The following is a 21,837-nucleotide window of genomic DNA, read 5'->3' on the forward strand; positions in this document are numbered from 1 at the left end:
CGACGCCCGTCGCCTCCGTCAGTCCCGAGACCGACGCCCGTGCCTCCACGACTTGGCGTCTTCAACCGCCGTCCGCCTCCTTGGTTTTGTGGCGCAAACCAAGAAACCCGCCTTCCGTCGCCGCTTGCGCCCTCGATCCAGGAGTGGACGCCACAGCTGCCGCCCGGTCCGAGCTCCGGCCCCGGCTGCCCTTCACCGCCGTCCACCGCACGGTCCATCGGCCACAGCACCTCCACGGCAGCTCCCCGTCGACACTCGACGCCCGTGTACCTGCAATCCAAAGACCAAGCGCACGATCACACCGCACGGTTGACAATTCACTCATCACAAGCAGGATAGAGTACTCAACATTCCTCAAATACAGTAGCGCAGCCGGCTGAAAGCAAGCTGCATAGTATTAATGAGGCTAGCTTGAGTTGAGAGCAGGCACAGATAAGATCGAGACTCGAGAGCAGCACACAAGAAGAAAGAAATATAATGATGAACAAGGCGCCTCCCTCGTTGCTGGTTCTGTGCTTGACGATCTTGGCCGCGGTGCTCATCATCGTTCTCACCATGCATGTTGAGCCTGCGCAAGCAGGTAAGTACAAAGTACTATACTATCGCTGTAGTGCTTAAGGCCCCTTTTTTTTCTTCGGTTCACAATTAAGCTGCTAGAGCTAAACATATATAGGTGAGAATTTGCTAGCAGCTAGTAAGCTGATTTGCATGTAGGGTTTACGTTACTGATGCATCTGCGTTTACAGGGTCGAGGCAGCCGATGAGCACACCTCCGTCTCCACAAGGACATCCCGGCCCGCGCTCACATTGCTGCAAATAAACATATATATATATATATATATATATATATATATATATATATATATATATATATATATATATATATATAGATAGGTGAAACACAGACGACCCAAGAGTGCTAATAGAGTGAGCTAAATTCAGGAGTGCTAATAGAGTGAGCTAAATTTAGCCACCAAGATTCAAAAACTTTAGCAAAAGCATGAGTGATAATAGATGCTAAAATTTAGCACTCAACTTCGGCTCCTCCAAAAAGACCTTCAATACAAGAATACAAGCCTGCTTTTATTCATTGTATACATACATACTATAAAGGGACGTACTGGATTGCGATTAATCTCATCAATCAATGCTACTCTGAACATGACCTCCGGTTTGTCTATTAATTCAGATATTCCGCGCCGCAGATGCACGTTCCGATTTTCCCAATGCAGCTTCTCTCTGATCTTGCCTACAGTTTTGCTAGGGACGAGGTCCAAGTCCAACAAATAGCAGTTCGCTCCATGACTTGTGTGGACTCTTCCCTGTAAGATTATCTTTAAAACACACACACACAACAATACCTTTATATCACTAATTGGAGACTCTTGTCAAGCCTTCATGTTAATCCTCGCATAACACACTTGAAAAAAGATAAATCCTAAAATTTTCATACAAAAAAGAAACATCTAGCCATCAATTCGATTTGCTCTAATCATCATATCCATCAGATCAATTACATCTTACAGAAATTACGCACCATTAACATTATAAAATAAAAAAGTAACCTCTGCTCTTCATCTAAATTACACACCCGCACCATTATAATAGGTAACTTAAAATCACACTCTAAATTTTCTTCTAAATTACCGATTCCCTGTATGTTATTGTTAAAATAGCCTAAAGTAACTTCTAAATGTGAATCTAAATTACCTTTTAAAAAGATTATCTCAATTTTTTTAATAAAACTCCAGCCGGTTTCTTCTGAACAAAAAATTGTATCGATGCACTCTTAGAAGGTGGAATATCTATTTTCATCCCTCAACTTTTTTTTCAAGTTCAAATTCGTCCCCAACTATCAAATTGGACATTTTAGTCCTCACACTTTTTAGTTAGACTTAATTTTATCTATAATCTGATGTGGCACACTTGCATGGCATGACAAATCAGCGAATAAAGTACGAGCCTAAGATAAATAAAACAGCGTAAGATAACATCTATTAATCGATTGCACAAAGCAGTACAACAACTCGTCGGCCGGCAAGTTGTACCTAGTGGAAGATGATCGAACGTCACAGTAAAATGTTGTGATGCATAATTCTCTGCTCTATAGTTTCGTAAATGCGTTCTGAAGTACCAACAATATGCACAGTACGTTCACTTCAAAAAAAAAAAGCACCATTGTGTCATAGTTTACAAGATTATTTCTGTTGGTTGACCTGTGACATTGATCTAGTAGCTAATTGCCCTGTGCAATGTGTGGTTCCTTTCTTCAGAGTTCAGACGAAATGCCATACTCTTGCCTCTTGGGATGCATATTCGTCCTTGCCTGCAAGCTGTTTCCCGACGACTGCCAGCCTCAGTGCGGCAGCAGGAGTGGAGCTGCTTCGTACTCCGGGGTCCGGCCTATGACCCGTTTCACGTTTCTGGCGCGTCTGCTCGCTACACTTGAGCAAGATCTGCAGCACGTCCTTCATAGTTGGCCTTGACGACGGCGAGTTGCCGGTGCATGTCACTCCTAGCCTGAACATGGTCTCAATCTCGCCATGGTACCCCGCATATTTGATACACTTGTCTATATTATCGGTGATGCTCGCCCCCGACCTGCAGTGGTGCCGAGCCCATTCTTCCTGGCAACCATGCTCACCGCAGTCGCCAGCCAGGTCTGTCAGTAGTCTCCATGATTATGGCTGTTTAGTTTTGAATGACGTGTGACAATGTAATTTGCAAGTACTATGTCAGTCTTAAAATTCATCAAGGCCACCCCTCTCTCCCATCTGGACGGAAGGTTTTCCTAGGCTGATTCGCTGCCTTCTCTGGTTGTCTAGCATTTATGTAATATCCAACTCTAGTTTCCCTCGTTAGGATAGTTCAGCCCACGTCTGTAATCCTGTAGACCATATCCTAGAGTGCTCGTTTGAAGCGCGTTGTCTGTAACAAATCTTTCTACCTTACTCACAAAGATGCGCAAATTTTTTGTATATTTGATAAAAAAAAATCTGGACAGAAGTACCGACAACAAATTTTTAATGGAAACATATTATGTTTTCTGTAGTCGCAGCTGTGATTGGGCCTGATCCAATTGCAGCTACGTCCTGCCGCCATCTTCTTCCTCCGCCCCACGCCCTCTGACTCCGCCCTGGTCAGCGGCTCACGCCACCCGCCCACCACCTGCCACCGTCTTCCCCCCTCCACCACTGGCTGCCGCCCACCGATGATCCAACCCCTTCCGGACACCCCCCAATCCCCACCTCTCACACCTTGCCGACAGCCACCCCCGCTCCTATATCCGGCGGCGGCGCAACTGCAATAATGCGATAAATAGATTTAGCGCTCCCTTCCCTGGTGCTCCACTATTACATTGGTGGTCGGATGTTTATCCCTTTTCTCGTCAAGTCTGTAATTATTATACACAAAGATAGTACTTGAAACTCAAACTAAATCACAAGTAATTGACTCTGAGGTCATAACTTGCCAGATTGTAGCTGTTGAATGAACTTGATTGTCATAAATCTAGCATGTCTTTTTTTCCCCAAAAAGACGGCAAGAAATTTGCCTTACATAAAACAGAGGATACAAGAACGACTCGAAAATACTCACACACGCCTACTACTGCAACTCGACTGTGAAAAGTATGTCCTATCAATTTCTGAAAACAGAATATGTCCTACGTGCAATGTCAGGTTTTATCCTCAGAGTTCAAGGAGTGCAATTCAAGTCACTCTTCTCTTCAATGATACTTGTTTCCTTTGCCGTTGGACATCTGTTCTGGACAGCTGCTCCGCTATGGCAGCAAGAATGGAGCTGCTTAGTACTCCATGCTAAACTCCATTCTGCTTTTCCGGAGCGTCTGCTCGCTGCACTTGAGCAAAATCTGCAGCACATCCTTCATGGTTGGACGTGATGATGGCAAGGTGCCGGTACATTGCACGCCTAGCCTGAACACGGTCTCAATCTCACTAGGGTATCCAGCATATCTGATGCTCCTGTCTATAACATCGAGGATGCTCACACCTGATTGGTAGTGGTGCCGAGCCCATTCTGCCAGACAACCAAGCTCGCTGCCATCGTTGGCCTTCCTGCCAGTTGTCAGCTCCAAGAGCACCACACCAAAGCTATAGACATCCACCTTCTCATTCACCTTCCTCGTGTAAGCATACTCTGCACATAAACATGAAAATTGCAATATAAGGTCCTGCAATTTTGTGATTTCCACAGTATAACTAATGCTCCAGTTACTGTACAGAAACTGACAAAATGAGTGTGGCATCTGCCGAATGATAAAAGGAAGAAAAGGGAGAACCTCACCGGGAGCCAAGTAGCCAAATGATCCTGCCACTGCAGACATCGTGTTGGGCTCCCCTGCCCGCACCAGCATCCTGGCCAGCCCGAAGTCCGCGACCTTAGCTCGGAACTCTGAGTCCAGTAGGATATTGCTCGTCTTGACATCCCGGTGAATGATGGGTGGTGAACAGTCATGGTGCATGTAGCACAGCCCCTGCGCGGCCCCGACAGCCACTATGAGCCTCGTCGGCCAGTCCAACGGCACATGCTGCACAGACCGTGTCCTCACCATAGAGTGCCCTGAGCGGAGGGCGCTTCCATGGAGCCATCTGTCCAGGCTGCCGTTGTGCATGTAGTCGTACACAAGGAGCTTGGACTCCGCGCTAGAGAGGCAGCACAGCAGCTTGACAATGTTGTTGTGCCGGATGTTGCATAGGATGCCCGCCTCGGACTCAAACTCATGCTCCAGCTTCTCATCCAGCCAGCCAACGCTGTGCATCTGTTTCACGGCCACTACCCCAGTGCTGCTGTTGTACCGGTTGGTGTATGTAACACGGTACACATGCCCTGAGCCACCGCTGCCGATGAAGTTCTCCTCCGTTAGTTCCTGCAGTATGTCTGCAACCTCGAAGTTCAGAGCTTGGAAAGGTGTGATCTTCCAGTTATCTGGCTTTGCTTTCATGAACTCAGTTGCAGAGGTTTGGTTGTTTTTCATAACAAGGTTGCCATTGATGATTTCAGAAACACCCTCCCCAGCAGATCGCCTTTCGTCTTTGACACGATAAATTCTCTTCGATAACGACGTCATAATGATAACAGCAAGCACACATAATCCAACAAAAGCGCCCGCAATAGTGAAGACGACGACAACAACTTTGCGCAGTTTTTTGTTACCAGTAGTATAAGTGCTGTTATTGTTTCCAGTACCATTTGTTAGATCAGCATTCCCCTCTATATCGATTTCCACATTTTGGCCGAATCTAGGTAGAGATCCAGAAAGATTATTATAAGAAAGCACCACCTGTGTCAAACTTGGAAGACTCCATAATGAAGATGGCACTTCACCGGATAGCTTGTTGTGTGAAAGATCAAGAATCACTAGTCCACTTAAAGAGTTGATGCTTGAAGGAATAGGTCCAGTAAGAAAGTTATGACTAAGATTGAGAAGAGAGGTGCTCACAGTGATTGGCATGGTTGGGATGGTACCATCCAGAGCATTATCCCCAAGATTGAGCTCAATGAGTGAATATGATAATGAAATTGAGACGGGAATTGCACCGTTGATCTTATTGCCTTGCAAATACAAGTTCGAAAGCCTTCGCAACTTGAAAATTTCACTTGGTATCTCTCCATTGAATAAATTTTGACTAAGATTCAATATACTCAGGTTTGCAGAAAATGTCTTCGGGATAGGTCCAGAGAGAGAGTTGTTTTGAAGCTTCAGAACTACCAGCTTCTCAAGTTTACCGATAGTACCAGGCACTGAACCCTTCAGCTTATTTGATGCCAGACTCAACATAGACAAACTGTTGCATTTACCGAGTTCTGAAGGTATGTTTCCCGTCAACTGGTTGTTATCCAACTCAAGATAAGCCAATTCTGTGTCATTACAAATGAAGTTTGAGATGTTCCCATGAAACCTGTTTCCACCAAGCCTCAAGCGATAGAGGCTTGGAGACAGGTAGCTGGGAATACGCCCTTCAAGCTGGTTACTGGTCAGATCAACACTCTGCAACCCAGGATGGGAAAGGAAATCTGAGGGGATCACCCCGTTCAAATTGTTATAGCTCAAATCCAACATCCTGACATGTTTGGTAATCCAGCTGGGGATTAGACCAGTAAAATTGTTCTGGTTAGCTGCAAACCGAGACAGCGTCGCTACATTCGACAGACTTGCTGGTATTTCCCCACTCAGTTTATTCCCTGAAAGGAGTACAGTCTCCAGCTTGGCAAGACTCTTGAACTCATTTAGGACATGACCAGTTAGATTGTTCTGGCTGAGATCCAGCAGAGTAATATTTTCATATCTAAACAAACCAGAAGGAATCGAACCAATCAATTGATTACCAGACAGCACCAACTCCACCAAAGAGTCGACCATACTGGTAGGAACATTACCATTCAAGTCATTGGAACTAAGGTTCAAGCTCCTCAAATTGGGAAAAGAACCCAAGTCTGCACTCAAATTTGTACTGGTGAAAAAATTGGAGGATAAATCAAGAACCTCCAGCTGTCGGAAACCCGACAAATTACTGAGCGGGTGACGTAACTGGTTGCTGCTCAGATTGAGGAGACGCAACCCTTCCTTCATTGAACAAGGAGGGGGGAAGAATTGGGTGGACAAATCCGTGAAGGAATTTCTGGAGAGGTCAAGGGACTGCAAGGTCTGGATACGGCAAATGGAAGCGAAGATGGAGGAGTCTGATATTCCATAGTTGGACAGGGTGATGTTGGTCACCACCCAAGAGGAACCGGAGCGCGTGCAGGTGACTCCGCTCCAGGTGCATGGATTCGAGGTGGTGTTAAACCTGCTGTTACCCACAGCGCTCGAGATATTCACCATAATTGCCTCCTGCGCGTTGCTTAATTGTGGTTGGGAAGACGGAGCATCGGCACCGGCAGCCACGGGCGCATGGTGAAACAAGAACAAACTGGGGAGAAGTATTAGAAGGAAGGAACCATGGATGGCAAAGGGACAATACCTCCTCATCCCTTCCATGGTCATCCAATTGAACCTACTTGCGTCTTGGTCTCCACTTGATCGCTTGGCCTCTTTCCCTCTCCCTGAACTCCTACTGATCTTCACCAGCTCAACAAATGGTAAAAAAAGAAACCTTTTTCGGATACTTCAGTTGGCGTGCAGGGTGCTGGGCAATGGCTTCCTTAGGTTTTGTTCTTCAGGGTGCCTGAAAGAGAGTGAGCGTGTGCCAGTGCTAAGGCTGTCCTCCAATTCTTTAAGTCACTCTTTTTTGTAATAATTTAACACAGTAATTTCAAATATACATCATTTGCAAAATACCATTGTTGACAAATCTAACCATGCAACTTCTACTTTATACCTAACTAAACAATCAAAATATCATTGTCAGTCAAAGTTCAAAAGAAGAAGTCTCTTGATGTTCTCCGCCCCCTCATTTGGGTAATTTGGACGGGTCCAGAGTTGGCTGACTGACGTGCTGATTCAGCTATTTGTTCTAATGTGTGACAGTGAGAGTAACACAAAGCCAAAAGCATTCCACTGACTACTGGATCGAAGAAGGTGTAATGAACGCTGCGTATACCTAGAGTGACTTGTATACGCATCGGGTCTTGGCTCGTACTTACCTGAGATGGCGACGCGGCACCCGGGTTGACGATGAAAATAAGGGAAGCTGACCGCCCCCCATCTAGACAGCGAATTCCCGTAGAATTCGTCAGAGCATGGATGGATGAAATCCTCTTCTTCTCCAGCACCATATCGCATAAGGTTCTGCATCGCCCCCAAATCATTCTCTGCCTCCCCACATCAGATGCCGATGCAGAGTTATCTCCAACCGACTGCAACACATTGTGAAGGTGCATGCTCCACTCCCCACAATGCCGCGCCACCACGGTGCGGACGGCCTCCTCCGCGCGGAGCCGCGTGAAGGCTTCCCGACCGATCGAGCCATAACTCCGTCTCCGGACAACATCGGGTCTCGAAACGACAGGCTGGGCACCTCGCGGTCTGCACAGAGGCCCGGCCCGGACGGGAGGGATGGTACTGGGGTGGAGGCCTCTTCCTCCTCCACGAGTTGCGGGACGAGTGCCAGTGGAGTGGAGCGGGGGGGGGGGGGGGGGGGTTGCGCAAAAACAACCTGGGCCCGCCGGACATGGCAGCTCCGAGCACAGACCTCCACTTTGAGGGGCACCGGCCAGATAATCCCAAGCCTCCGCACTAGGCACTGGAACGAGAAGGGAGGAAGCGAGAGCGCCCGACGCGGCATCGACTTCCCCGGTGCTGAGGGAAGGAAGACGAACCGTTTGGCTGCGCTGGGGGACAGGCCAGAGACGAGGTGTCGCAGGCAGGGTTAACAATTTCGGCGAAATTTCGCCGAAATTTCGGAAAATTTTTCGTTTCTGCTAGTTACCGGGATTCGAAATTTCGGTATTTTTCGGTATATTTCGTTTTCAAATTCAAAATTCAACAAATTTCGACCGAAATTCAACGAAATTCGCCGAAATTTACCGAAATTTCGGAACGGAATTCCGTTTCCGCTAAACACCGGGATTTGACCAGAAAACGAAATGGTTAACCTTGGTCGCAGGAGACTTGCGAGCCACGTGTGCCAGTGCGGTGGAGGAGGAGTGGGCTGCTGTGAGGCCACGTGTGTCCCACAGGCAAATGCGGCGGCCCAGTGCTTCGAAGGCGCCGCATCCGGCCGTGTGGGACGGGGATGGTGGGCGTGGGCCGTGGGCGGCGAAGCCCGCGATGCGCCGCCGCTCGTCTCGTTCGGCAAGGGTGTGATTGGTTCCCTGAATTTGATCCATCCAGGCTCGCGACATCATGCAACTAGTTTGGTTACCTGCATCAGCGGTTGGGCCAGGCCCACGGGAATCCCAACCGAGCCTGGCTCCCTTTGATGCGAAGAAATCGAGCCTTTCCCTGGAGCCAGGCTCTGGCGATGCTGAAAAATATTGGCGCGTGCACCGTGCACGAGCAGAACAGGCGGCAGGGACATGACCACGTCGCGCCGCCGGTCACAGTGACCTCCGGCTGCTGCTACGGTGGCCGTTCTTTTTTTTTTCTTTCAAAACCAGACCGATTAATGGTTAATCCGATACCAATGTTATCCTAAACATTAAACAGTAAACACTCAATTACCTTTTTTAGTGTTTAGACCGTTTAAATGGTGTTTAAACGAAGTTAGACAGTCTAAATGGCTTGATATAATAATATTAAAATATACATATTTATGTAAATGTCAAATATGTTGTAAAGTCTACATATCTGCACATATAAAATGTAAATATTCTGTCAAATAATTTTTTTGAATGAAATCTAAATCTCGAAACATTTGATATACTTACGATGCTACTTGGTTCGGTATTGATTGTGATAGTGTAATCCTCCTATTCACTAAATTATAAATTAAATAATCATTAAACGTTCACTGTTTAGAACCTAAACGATATGGGTAAATAAATGGACTAAACGGCCATTTTGACGAACCGTCTGATACCTGATTAACCAGTATTAGCATTATGATTTATGAGTCGTCTACGTTTATACGCTCGTTCAAACTGGTGCCACCTCGGATGCTGACGCGGCCACTGCAGCCTTCTTTACTATCCTTTACTAACCTTTAGCCGAAAACCTCGAAAGCACTGCCTGCCAGCTTCTATGCTCTTCCTCTCCTCCTCCCTCCAAAACAATTCAAATCAGCTCCTCACTGTTCCAACAGCATCCTGCGCAAACAAAGAAAAGATTGCAAGTGATAAGACAGACAAATCCTCCAACGGCAACTGATAAACATCGCAACTCAGGATATCACAAATGATTGGTTAGTCCAGCAGTTGCAGCTTGCACTAATTTTATCTGTTATTTTGAAATATTTGCTCAGCACCGGCAGTTGCAGCTGATGTTCAGGCTAAGTAAAGTTATGTCTCAACATTCTTGCCCCCCCCCCCATTCAGTTAGAATATGTTTTCCCCTCAACTTTAGCTGTATTTGTATGTAATGACCCTGTAATTATTAAGCATCAGACAGCTAGGGCCCTCAATTTTGCTCCTAGTGCTTGTCTGATTGGCATTACTTGACACAGCAATCTCATCAGCCAAGCATCTTACCAACCGCCATCACCATGTTATAAGACCCCCATTTGCCAACCATCACTTCAACTTCAGACAATTAACAAGCCATATCGCCGCTTCCTCTCTCTGTCTGTCTTCCTACATCTTCACTGTTTCTAGTCCTTTCCATCTCTGGGGATGTCCAGAGGTGGTAGATAAGAAGTTGCAACCTCCATGACCTCTCCACATATACACCTTTGCACCCAAACTTCCATAGAGCCAGACAGAGCTTGAGAGAGTAGCAGCAGGCCAGCAGCAGCGATGGAAGAGTTCACATTCCCCACCGTCCAGTTTGAGCACTGCAACGCCGTCAAGAAGAAGGCCCCCTTCCCTCACTTCGCCTCCCCGTCCCCGTGGCTCGTCGTCCCCGGCGGCGTTGTGGACACGGCTGTCTACGAGCGCGAGCACCGAAGGAGCTTCTCGGCCGCGGAGCAGCAAGCCCCGGGCAGTGACCACCACCACCTGGGAGGCTACGACGGCCACCACCACGGCTCGGCGAGGTTCGCCGTGGAGGACAAGATGGACATGCTGTGGGAGGACTTCAACGAGGAGCTCGCCCGGGCCGCGCAGCCGTGCCCGCTGACCAAGGGGACGCCGTCGTGGGCGGCGACGAAAGACTCCTGGTTCGCTGGCGACGGCTACGAAGGCGCCGGCGAGACGCGGAAGCACGCCGTCGTCCGGAGGCGTAGGATGGGCCTGCTCATGATGCTGAGGCTGCTCAAAAAGCTGTTCCTGGCGCACAAATCCGGCGCCGCCCCGTCGAGGAAGGCGCCGCCGATCTGATGCAGCTGAAAAATCGAGTCTTCGACTGTGCATGGATGATGATGTATCAGGTGTATATACGAGAGCGATCGATTCATCAATACGTGTGTCTCTCACTAGCACAGGACCAAGAACTTGATTCACAGCCGTCAGTAGCTATGGCTTTTTGCTGATGAATGTTCTTGTTTCTCTGTTAGAAGCTCGTCTTGTCTGTGGCTGTTCAGAGCCTGATCCACCTAAGTCAGTAGCTGCTAGAACTTGCAGAATCGGGGCAGCTATAAGAATTCTGCATCGAACAAATTTGGCATTTTTGTCCAATCAGGCTGATTTTGCTATTTCGTCAAATTCTTTCATGGCTGAACTTCCACAGTTCCTGCGCCATTTGAAATTTCGGAATAATAAGAGAATATTTGCTACTTTTGTAAAATTGCAATATAATTTATTTCTCTTGTCCAATTTGACATTATTATGCAAAGTTCAGCCAAGTTTCAAATTTTAACAACTCAATTGAAGTCATGGGCTCGCAATTATTCAGGTGACCTGAGCAAATGTAAACTGAAGCACATCTAAATTAGGTTTGCTAATCACATCACCAAATCCAAGTACTTAACTTTTCTGATCAGAAATCAAGACTATCTGACTCAGCTACAGTAGTGAAAATGACGAAAAAGGAGAACCCACATTTTTTTGCAAATTCAAAATGCACTCCTAGTCAGACCCTTTTGTCATCAACTTTCAGCCGTTTAGACGTCGCCAATCCATCGTAAAGAAGAATAAAAGTGGCTTTAATGAATACAATCCGATCATTACAAAAAAAGGGGTGGACCGAATATTATCGGTCCCTCTTGCGCATACATAATGCCTGACTGAATTATGACATGAATCGAAGATGAGAAACAAGTTAAGGAACGACCATGTGGAGTGGAGGACAGACCAACAAACCGGTTGGTCCCAAGTAGACAGCAAAGATTAGTTGTAGAGAATGTATTGTGCGTGTCAGCTTGAAGTCATCGCATCGCATACCAATCTACACACTCGCTTGGTAGGTATTGCATCACACAGAAATAGAGGTTCCATTTCACAAGCAAAAAGGTTGTTGGGTACAGATAGAGCGATCGTAGATAACTCATGTACGTGGCAGTACAGCACACCACTGAATTGCTTCAACTAGGATACTGGTATTTCTCAGCAACCTGGAACTGGCCACAGATGCTTGGCAATTCGATACTGAAATCAAATGACCTCACATTGTTCCTGATTGGCACCATATCTTACATCCCAAGTTTATGATATCGTGCTTTTGCCATGTTTCAGCCCGAAAGATCAAATTATCATCCAAGACGTTTTCATCCAGATTTTGACTTTCTTGCCACAGAACATGGCAGGGTGAGCATTGAAATGGCATAAAAAACTTTGGGGTCACTACAATATCTATGTATGGATAATTATACAGTATACATGGGGTTCACTTATTTAGCTATTCAAGAAGAGGACGGGGATTACATGTGTAGAACAGCTGAACTATGAAGGATGCCACAAGTAGACAGACATCGGAATCGATCATAAAGAAACATTTACCTGCTGTTCAACTCAGTACCATGCCCCTACGAGTCATCCTGTGTGAAGAGGAAATATTTTAAATTTACCCAGTCAACTAGCAATGCATGTGACTCATAATTATAATAATAGCATGAAACTGAAACTCAATACGGTAGGCTTAGGTGAACAGTACAGAACGCAATGTGAATTGCCACATTATAGAATACCTTAATCCATAAGAGAGATTGATGGCCCCCTGAACTCCTAAGCTAACTGAAAAGAACCTGTAAAAGAAAAAAATCTCTGTCAATTGAGTCAAAAATTCAACCTCCAAACGATACAGAAAATCTGGTGGTTATAACAAAGTTATTACAAGATTTCAAAACTCTAAAAGCAGCAATAAAAATATCCACTTTTAGATCTTAAGGAGAGAACATTATCCCCCGATATTCCTCTCCTTCATGTGCGGAGCAAAGAAAGTGGGATTTGCTTGGCTACCGCTATCCTTGGCCCCACATGGCAGCATATGGTCAAGTTGACATCCAGTTATCTACGCACAAGCGCCGCATAATTATGCTTGATGAATCTGACCATGTAGAATAAATGCAAGGCAGAATGCCAGAATCTCATCTCCGAAATTGTAAAATTCACCCTTGAGTAATGTTTAGATCTCAATATGTGTTATCGTTCAACCGTATATATAAATAAACTTTGGTGATCAGGGTTCAGGGATATCCATGCAGATTGTATGGAGCAACCATGGAAGTATCAGGTATATGCTTGGAATAACTCATAATTATGTCCTTATTATATTGACATACACAAAGCATATGATGATAAAAAGGAGTGCTCTCAGGATCAAAATAAATTTTGGTAGCATTTACTAGAATAACTCAAAGTTCATTGTAATAATGTTTGCATAAAACTAAGAGATAGAAACCTCAACACATGAATCAAAATTTAAATTTAAAATTCAAGTGAGAAAGTGTTGAAAGAGATACAAACTTTAGTAACCATAGAATTCCTAAATGTCTTGAAACTTACTTTTATTCAACTGTTGCAGTATCGGTATTGTTTCCTCACTTTGAAATGTTCTTAAGTAATCCAGACAAGGAACCGCAGTGTGTTGATTTGTACTCACACTGCTCACAACATGACTGAAGTAACTGAATAACTCTCACACACCTGTAGAAATAAAAGTATGAAATTAAGCGCACATGATTATAAACAAAAGATCTAATACATCCTTATTTAATTTTCGTATTAAAAATGATTCATGAATTAAATGCATGGTATCACCAGTTACTAAATGTGCGCTTTTGTGTTAAAACTTAACAGTATAAAAAAACAAAATTATTCAAAAACTACTGTTTTTTGTAGTACTGAGAAAAAAAACATGACGTTTATTGTAATCCTAGTCTTAAAAACAAGTCACTCATTGTTACCCAAACACCTCGTTGCTCAATTTAAAACACAGTACTTCGTACTATTGAGAAGCTAGAATCTTAACTCCAAAAAATAAATGTTAACTTTCATGCATGTCACTACCCCCAATAGAATCCTAAATCATGCCAAGCCTATCAATCTCAGTCAATTAGACAAATAAATGCTACTGGGAAATTGTCCTAGCGACAGATGATATATTAATTATGCATCAAACTAACCATAAAGATGTCATGCTCAAATCAGTTATCAAGGTCTGGTCATTGATCATGAATAGTATTCCTTGCAATGAAAAAGCAATGAGGTATGCTCATTGGCTTGGAAGAAGGATTAAACACTAATTTCTGGAGCCACGGCAAACACATGTACATTCCAAAAATTGTCTGATGCAACGTCCAGGATTCCAGGACAATTATGAAAGAAACCTAGGCACAACCTAAACTTACACAGGGGAAACCTATGAAACATGATCTGAGAAGAAATGGATCAGCACAATCTGTTTGGCATATAAAAATGATACAAAGGGAAGGCAAAGACTCAGAATAGCATCAATTTACCATCCAACCTAGAGTAGAAGTTCCTCCACAACAGCATGATGCTAACAAATTTCTTAAGAAAATGCTACTCACAGATAAACATAGCACATTGTCAAAGAAAAATGTTAGAAACTTAGAATCCAGACACCACTATTTGTCCCGAGAATCAACCAAAAACAAGGACATAAGAAAAAGGCCCAAACTAATGATTGAGCATGCAAGCAAATATCTGAAACAAGCAACATCCTGCTGCCCAGTGCGGCAGTGCCCATGGCCATCAAGTAGAAATTATCCCCAGAATCCACCATACATTTGAGACGAGAACCATGCTTAGCTGCTAACAATAATGTGGTCACCATCAATCCCAAACATGATGAGTACAGGGCAAATTTACCAAGTCCACCATAGCACGAGTTCTTTGTGACTCCTAACCCCCTAAACGAGTTGCTTTCTAGGTCTCCCCGTTCCTAAAACCTGAACAGCGCGCAGGCATCCGGGCCAAATACCTCAAGCCGCCACCAATTCATGTGAACTAAATGGAGAAATATCCATGGACTCACGAGGCAATCAGATTCTTCGAAAGGGGTACCTACTTCCTGGAGTCGAACATGTTCTTGGAGAGACAGGCCTGGATGTCGCACGCCTCCTTCTTGCACGGCTCCTTGCTCGGCTGCGCCATCCCCTCGCCTACCTCCTCCTCCCGCCGCCGCCGCCGCCGCACGGACCAATTCAAGACGGCCGTGCCCGGTGCCGTCTTCTGACTTGTGACACGCACCCGTGCCGTGCTAGTTCAAGAAGACGTTTTCGAGAAGACTCGCAGCATCTGGGCCTATTGGGCTCACATGTGACTAGCGGCCGGCCCATACCAGGAGCTCGTGGCGGCCCACTTAGGCCCGCTTTAGTTGTGGCCTTGTGGGTTCGTTGTGGATGCCTTTGGTCCCTCCACCACTCGACTCGAGTCAGGGTTCACCAAACCGGCCGGAACCGGTCCGGTTACCGGTCTAACCGGCCCGGACCGGTTTCGGTTCCGGCCGGTTTTAAACCGGCCCAAATTCAAATTTTAAATTTGAATTCTAAAAAATGGAAAAATCCCAAAAAAATCTTAAAAATACTTCAAGTTGCGACGAATTTAACGATGTCAAATTTTTTCAAATATTCGTTTATTTAGTATACTTTGCGAGCATTTGAAGTTAAACAAAAAAAAACGTGCATACAAAAGTATACAAATATAATGTAAAAGTAGTAAAAAAAAGTTTGGAGGGTTCATTTAGGCTAAAACATGTTATACAAACATTCATTTAGTATACTTTGCAGATATTTGAATTTAAACGAAAAAAGAAAAAAAATTGAATTTAGCGAGTTACCAGTCAAACCAACCGGTTACCAGTCAAACCGACCGGTAACCGGTCAAATCGGACCGGTAAACCGGTCTAACCGGCCGGTTAGCCGTTCGAAACCGGTATAACTGCGGGTTTTAAATTCAAATTTGAGTTTGACCGGTTTTTACCGGTAACCGGTCAAACTGGACCGGTTAGCCGGAACCGGGCGCCGACGGTTCGGTCCAAACGGTCGGATAAAAAAACCCTGGACTCGACTCGGCCGCGGCTGCCTGCCACGAGGGGTGAGCAGTCTCCGGACAAGGAGGACGCAGAATGTTGCCGCTGGTGATGGAGCAGCTGTGGGTGCCATCCCTTCCGATTCTTGGAGGTAGGTCAACCCTCTGCTCTGTTGGCTCTTCCTGGTTCGTCTTCCTTGTTCCCTGTGCTACCGCAGTAAGTGCGAGCCATGTCTACCATCTGCTCGTGGAAATGCTCGCGTGAAGCAGAATCATCATAGATAGATGGGTGTTTTCTTTATATCAACCAATTTTGTTGGATGACATGCTGGTTACTGGTCTACATGCCCGGATGCTCTAGGAATGAAGAGGGGCTATTGTTGGCTCTGCCTCTGCTTGAAACGAAATGCTAAAAGCATACTTGATGACTTTTCACGGTGGCTCCATGAGGTAATCACGTTATGGTAGAACGGAGTGAGCTGTGAGTCTGTGATCACGAAACTTGGTTACTTTTTTTTTCTGCGTAAAACATGGTAAGATGGAAGAAAATGATTGGGGGAATACCCTGATTTCCTTTGGTAGCTGGTTTTTAGTTTTTACCGGCACCAAGCCAGTAAAGATGATTCGAGGTATGAATATGAAGTGTTAGTTCCGGTTGTTCTTCCATCATTCCTAACTTTTGAATCATCATTTGGAAGGATGGAGTTTGAACAAGCACGGCGCATCTCTTTATTCTATTGGCTGTCATAAGCCTTTTTCTTACATCGGGGTGATAATAATTATTATTCCAAGTCACCAAATGTAGTGTGCACTGTGCAGTCGGTGCTTTGGCTATTGATTTCAACTTTATATTTTCTGTCCACATAAGAATAATAATGAACAGCATACATACGTACGTACATATATATGAAATCTGGCCCTTTTTCCCCAGGGAGAATGTTGCCTTTCCTCAGACATTGCTGTGCCTTTGGAAGTCATAATCCCTCAACCTGGAGGAGCATCTTCCAAACACCGGGAAGAGAACAAAAACATATCAGGAGCTGGAGTGCACATTGCTCGGCAAATAATGAGGGAGCTTCTGTATTAGAGAAAGACAATTCTCAAAAGAAATTAGCATTACCTGATAATTCACTTATCGATGCTCGTATTCTCTATTGTACCTCTCCTGCCCTGGGACATAACAAAGTAAGAAATTATTTTTTCTATTTCAGAATTCACATTCATGTTGTGGCGCTCATGGTCATAAATAACCTGTTACCTGAAACTCATTAGCATTTAATTCAATTGTTCATTAATCATAAATATTCATGTTTGAAGAGTGCTTTTTGTTGATTTGGTTCGTCATTATGGTTGAGAACTTAAGTGCTGAGCTGCAGAACAATATGCAGTATTTCTAGCCCATTGTATATGAATATATGATTAGTATGTAAAGACTGTTCTTTATCTTGAAAAAATGACACATTGAATTCATTGTTTAGTAAATTGTCTCATGTGCCTTGTATCATAATTTTCCATTTCTTTTGGCATTCAGGAAGCACATCCAGAATCTAATAAAAGAGTGCCTGCAATAGTTGATGCTCTCGAGAAATTGGAGCTTAGTCCCAAGGTATATCTGCAATATTACTATGAATATTAACAACTTTCAGGAATTTATCTTACTTCGCATCACCTTAAATTTTCTTTTATTTTACATTCAGCTTAAATCCATGCTAAAAGACAAAATCTTATAAATGACAAAATGGATAGGGCAAACGTTTTGTCCTAGTAATGAACTATCGAGACATTACCTTAGTACTCTTATCTCATTATTTTTCCATAGATAATTTCTTGTTCTTCATTTAAACTATCAATAGTTTTTGGCATGGTTCTTGCTTAGATCATCTAGTTTTCATTTCACTGGGAAAGGATGAGTATGCCTAGGTTACGTAGTATCTTATTTGTTTTGCTTTCAGCATCGTGGTTCACAGGTTCTTGAAATTCAAAATTTCAACCCTGCTTGTCTAGATAATGTTGCACGAGTTCATTCAAGATCTTACATCACCGGACTCGAAAAGGTACCTGTCACCAAGCTACTCATAGTTAAATTTTAACATGAGAGGAGGTTGGAAATTGCTTTCTCTACTGATGAAATCACATCAATAGGATTTAGAAATAAGGCTGCTATTTACATAACATGTGGTAGAACGATTTATCCAGAGAGTTTATGGGTGCAGGCTATGAGTAAAGCTTCAGAAGGTCTTATATTCATTGAAGGAACTGGACCAACATACGCTACAGAGACTGTAATGCTCTATGCATGTCCTTTTCTTCTTGTTACATTCTTTTGAGACTGAATGTAGATGCCCTGTACTATCTCACTGCTGTACTGTCACAAGCTATACAGTACAACATTGTTGCATTCATCTTAAATGAAAATGGTTTCCTGTGGTATTAATTTTGAGGTTGTAGTCATGATTGGTTTCATAGTTTACTTCAGATACTGATGTGCATGCAATGAGAATCAGCAAAATTTTCGGTATCACCCATTTAGTTATTCCATTTTTCTTTATGTAGACTTTCCAAGAATCACTTCTATCAGCTGGTGCTGGAATCACATTGGTTGATTCAGTGGTAACTGACCTTCTCTCTGTTGACTTTACTTCTGGTTTCAGTATGTTTGTTATTTTAGGATTGAGTAAATTTTCCTTTGCAATACTGGTTTCCCGAGAAATGTTGCGTGTTTTTCCTAGGTTGCCGCATCAAAGTTAGGTCCTAATCCACCCCTTGGCTTTGCGTTAGTAAGGCCGCCAGGACATCATGCTGTTCTTCAAGGTCCCATGGGCTTTTGTGTCTTTGGGAACATCGCGGTTTCTGCTCGGTACGCTCAGCATCAACATGGACTGAAGCGGGTGATGATAATAGACTTTGACGTTCACCATGGCAATGGGACATCCGATGCATTTTATGATGATCCAGACATCTTCTTCCTCTCGACTCATTAGGTTTCCTATCCCTGTTTTCTGTACCTTTTATTTGCATAGCTACTTAGCTAGGTGCTGAACTTTACCATCAAACGATCTTTGTTTTCTATATGTTCAATTGGTGTACTTTGGAAGTTATCCTGGGACTGGTAAGATCAACGAAGTCGGTCAGGGCGATGGTGAAGGTACAACGCTCAACCTGCCACTTCCTGGTGGCGCAGGCGATTACGCAATGAGGTGTGCTTTTGACGAGGTCATTGCTCCATCGGCCCAATGATTCAAGCCTGATATAATCCTCGTTTCAGCTGGGTGAGATCCTCCTTCCACAATGAGGATGAAGCCAAACTGTTCTGAACCTAAAAATGCTAAAAATTCACATTCCCTTGGTTCACAAACCTGGATGCTGGCACGGCTTGATCCTCGTTGGTGCTATGCTAAGCCAAACTGACTCATGTCTTTTTCAGGTACGACGCGCATGCACTGGACCCCTTGGCTGGCCTGCAGTCCACAACGGGCACGTTCTATATGTTGGCATCGAGCATCAAGCAGCTGGCAAAGGAGCTCTGTGGCGGCCGCTGCGTCTTCTTCCTGGAAGGAGGGTACAACCTGCAGTCGCTCTCCAGCTCCGTCGCAGACACCTTCCGGGCATTCCTCGATGAGCCCAGCCTCGCTGCGCAGTTTGACGATCCGGCGATGCTTTTCGAAGAGCCGACTCGGAAGATCAAAGAGGCGATTGAGAAGGCCAAGGGCATCCACTCGCTCTAGCCTGGCGCCAAAGTTTGAACTAGCGATGGTTCCAGGATGTGGTGCAGATCGAAGTGGAGGAACTTGTAGTGTGCATTTTGTGAACTTGGATTTGGTCTGGTCGTTTTCACTTGGTTAGCTCTTGTGACACTTGATGTGAACATTATAGGAGTATATATTAATTCAGGAGCATATATAATAGGACCAGTTGTATGTATATACTGGGCTGGTGGGCGGGCACATATTTGTATTTATATATAGGGGATAGTAGATAATATACATACATGTAACATAAAGTCTTGTTTCAGAAGTTGTGGATGCAGCCTCACACACGTACTGTATATTAGCATCCGTAGGTCAGCAGTAATTATTATGCCATCAATAGGCATTCAATATAGACATCAATAAGTAAGTAGCAGTCTTATTCGGGATTGGGGGGAGACATGCATGCATACAGATCGCCATTCATGCTCTTGAGAAGTGCTAGCTCTTGAGGATTAGCATGATCAGACAGGTGTGCAGCAATTGACGCTCATCATCATGTGGTAGAACAAGAACACATGCAGATACAGAGCAGGCTCGCGGCAATAATTGACGGTGATCATCATCACCAACAGGACCAGCTTATCCGATCCGAATATATTAGTGTTGTCGCGAGCTGAGGCAGCTGCAATATAATAATATATCCACACTGCTGGAGATGGAGCTGGCTGCATGCTTAATTTAATTATGCCCTCGGTAATGTTTTTCTTTTTAACAGTACCAGCTGCAGCACTACCACCTCCAGTTGGTACTGCCTGGCTGGGGTGGACCGGACCGGAGGAGGGGCGGCGACGAGTGGACGACGACCGGGGGCGGGCGGGGCGGGGACGGGGATGGGCGGTGCCTGGTCGGCCGCGGCGGGGATGGGGATGGCCGACGCCTGGTCGACCGCCAGCCTGGGCGGCCTGGCCGAGGATTGTAACTTTGGTGGAGAGTGGAGAGTTGACGCACGAAGCAAGCACCCGGTGGCGGGGGCCGGCGGGTTCTCCTATAGCTAGCTAGAGCAGCTCCTTGACCACGGGGAGGACGGGCTTGGCGATGAGCGAGGCATGAGAGGAGGCTCGCTCGACGCTGACCTTCCTCTCCTCTTGGCCCTTGGGCTACGCGGCGGGCGAACGAGGAGTGCTCTGGAGCGCTCCGATCCTAGTGGTGCGGCTGCGGCGGCGCGCCGGCTGCTTGCTCCTGTGAAAAAACCAAGTACTAGCACTGAATAGATTCTTGCTGCCGCCCAAACACACGGGGACTATCGCTACATCAGCAGAGGTGACCTCCCCGGTCACGAGCAGCGTTTACAATTTCGGTGGAATTTCGCCAAAATTTCGATTTTTTTGTTTTCGCTAGTTACCGGGAGGTGGAATTTCGGTATATTTCGGTTCAAAATTTAAAAATTCAAAAAAATATGTAAAAAAATATGTAAAAAATATGATAAAAAACTATGTGTTTTTCTGAGCAATTAGCACTTGAAATAATTGGAAAATAAGTTGATTTGGTTGGTTGAAATCACTAAATGGGCTCGGACCCGTTAACCACTAAGAAACCCGTTAAGCGTTTTAACCTACCCAACTCACCTGGGTCCACCCTGACGCAGCTCGTCACTTGTCCAGTCCCCTCCTCGCTCTCCTCTCTGTTCCCCTTCCATCCCTCCGCCCTTCCGCCGCCGCCAGCAGCTGATTTCGCCGTCGGGAACCGAAATTTCGGCGGAATATCACCGGTTTCCGACCGGAATGTAGCAGATCCCGCTGCTGGGAAGGCGCGGCAGCTTACCGCGGAATCCCGATCGGATTTCGCTGTTTTACCGGCGAAAAACCGCTACTAGGGTCCGGATTTCGGCGCTGGCTTCGGGAAAGAAAGGTATGAGAGGTTATTTTGCAATGGTGATGCTTGTTGATGTTGATCTAAGTTAGTTACTGGTGATATGTGATGAACTTCATGCTGTTTTGCAATGGGGAAGCTAGGGTTAAAGGAAATATTAGGATTTGTTAGTTGATTTGGCATGGAATGTATAGAAAAAATCATTCCAACATTTTGGATATGAGTTGTATTGAATATTAGTGATGAATTTAAGAGCCGATTCATTCATGTCACCTAGGTACTATGTGATATAGAATAGTATGTAACCCTAAAAGTATTTGTATATATTGACTTGCATTATGCTAGTTTGTAT

General features: G+C 45.0%; 3 protein-coding genes and 1 pseudogene across 3 annotated transcripts; 2 read left to right on the top strand and 2 right to left on the bottom strand.

Annotated features, from left to right (window-relative positions):
* Positions 1 to 3,485: 3,485 nt before the first annotated feature.
* On the bottom strand, positions 3,486 to 8,096 carry LOC120663754 (leucine-rich repeat receptor-like serine/threonine-protein kinase RGI4). The gene is made up of 2 exons (XM_039942650.1): positions 4,306 to 8,096; positions 3,486 to 4,158 (listed from the first exon to the last, which is right to left on the bottom strand). The coding sequence occupies exons 1-2, from the start codon at positions 7,004 to 7,006 to the stop codon at positions 3,806 to 3,808; spliced, it is 3,054 nt and encodes a 1,017-aa protein (XP_039798584.1). The 5' UTR covers positions 7,007 to 8,096; the 3' UTR covers positions 3,486 to 3,805.
* Positions 8,097 to 10,124: 2,028 nt separating this feature from the next.
* On the top strand, positions 10,125 to 11,270 carry LOC120663755. Its single transcript, XM_039942651.1, has one exon. The coding sequence runs from the start codon at positions 10,354 to 10,356 to the stop codon at positions 10,873 to 10,875; it is 522 nt and encodes a 173-aa protein (XP_039798585.1). The 5' UTR covers positions 10,125 to 10,353; the 3' UTR covers positions 10,876 to 11,270.
* A 765-nt stretch (positions 11,271 to 12,035) lies between these two features.
* On the bottom strand, positions 12,036 to 15,150 carry LOC120663756 (cx9C motif-containing protein 4-like). Its single transcript, XM_039942653.1, has 4 exons — positions 14,966 to 15,150; positions 13,438 to 13,578; positions 12,621 to 12,677; positions 12,036 to 12,470 (listed from the first exon to the last, which is right to left on the bottom strand). Exons 1-2 carry the CDS (start codon positions 15,049 to 15,051, stop codon positions 13,473 to 13,475), a joined length of 192 nt encoding a protein of 63 aa, XP_039798587.1. The 5' UTR covers positions 15,052 to 15,150; the 3' UTR covers positions 12,036 to 12,470; positions 12,621 to 12,677; positions 13,438 to 13,472.
* Positions 15,151 to 15,959: 809 nt separating this feature from the next.
* LOC120663757 lies at positions 15,960 to 19,941 on the top strand (annotated as a pseudogene).
* Positions 19,942 to 21,837: the final 1,896 nt, after the last annotated feature.

This window comes from Panicum virgatum, chromosome 3N (assembly GCF_016808335.1).
Source record: "Panicum virgatum strain AP13 chromosome 3N, P.virgatum_v5, whole genome shotgun sequence".
NCBI classification, from domain to species: domain Eukaryota; kingdom Viridiplantae; phylum Streptophyta; class Magnoliopsida; order Poales; family Poaceae; genus Panicum; species Panicum virgatum.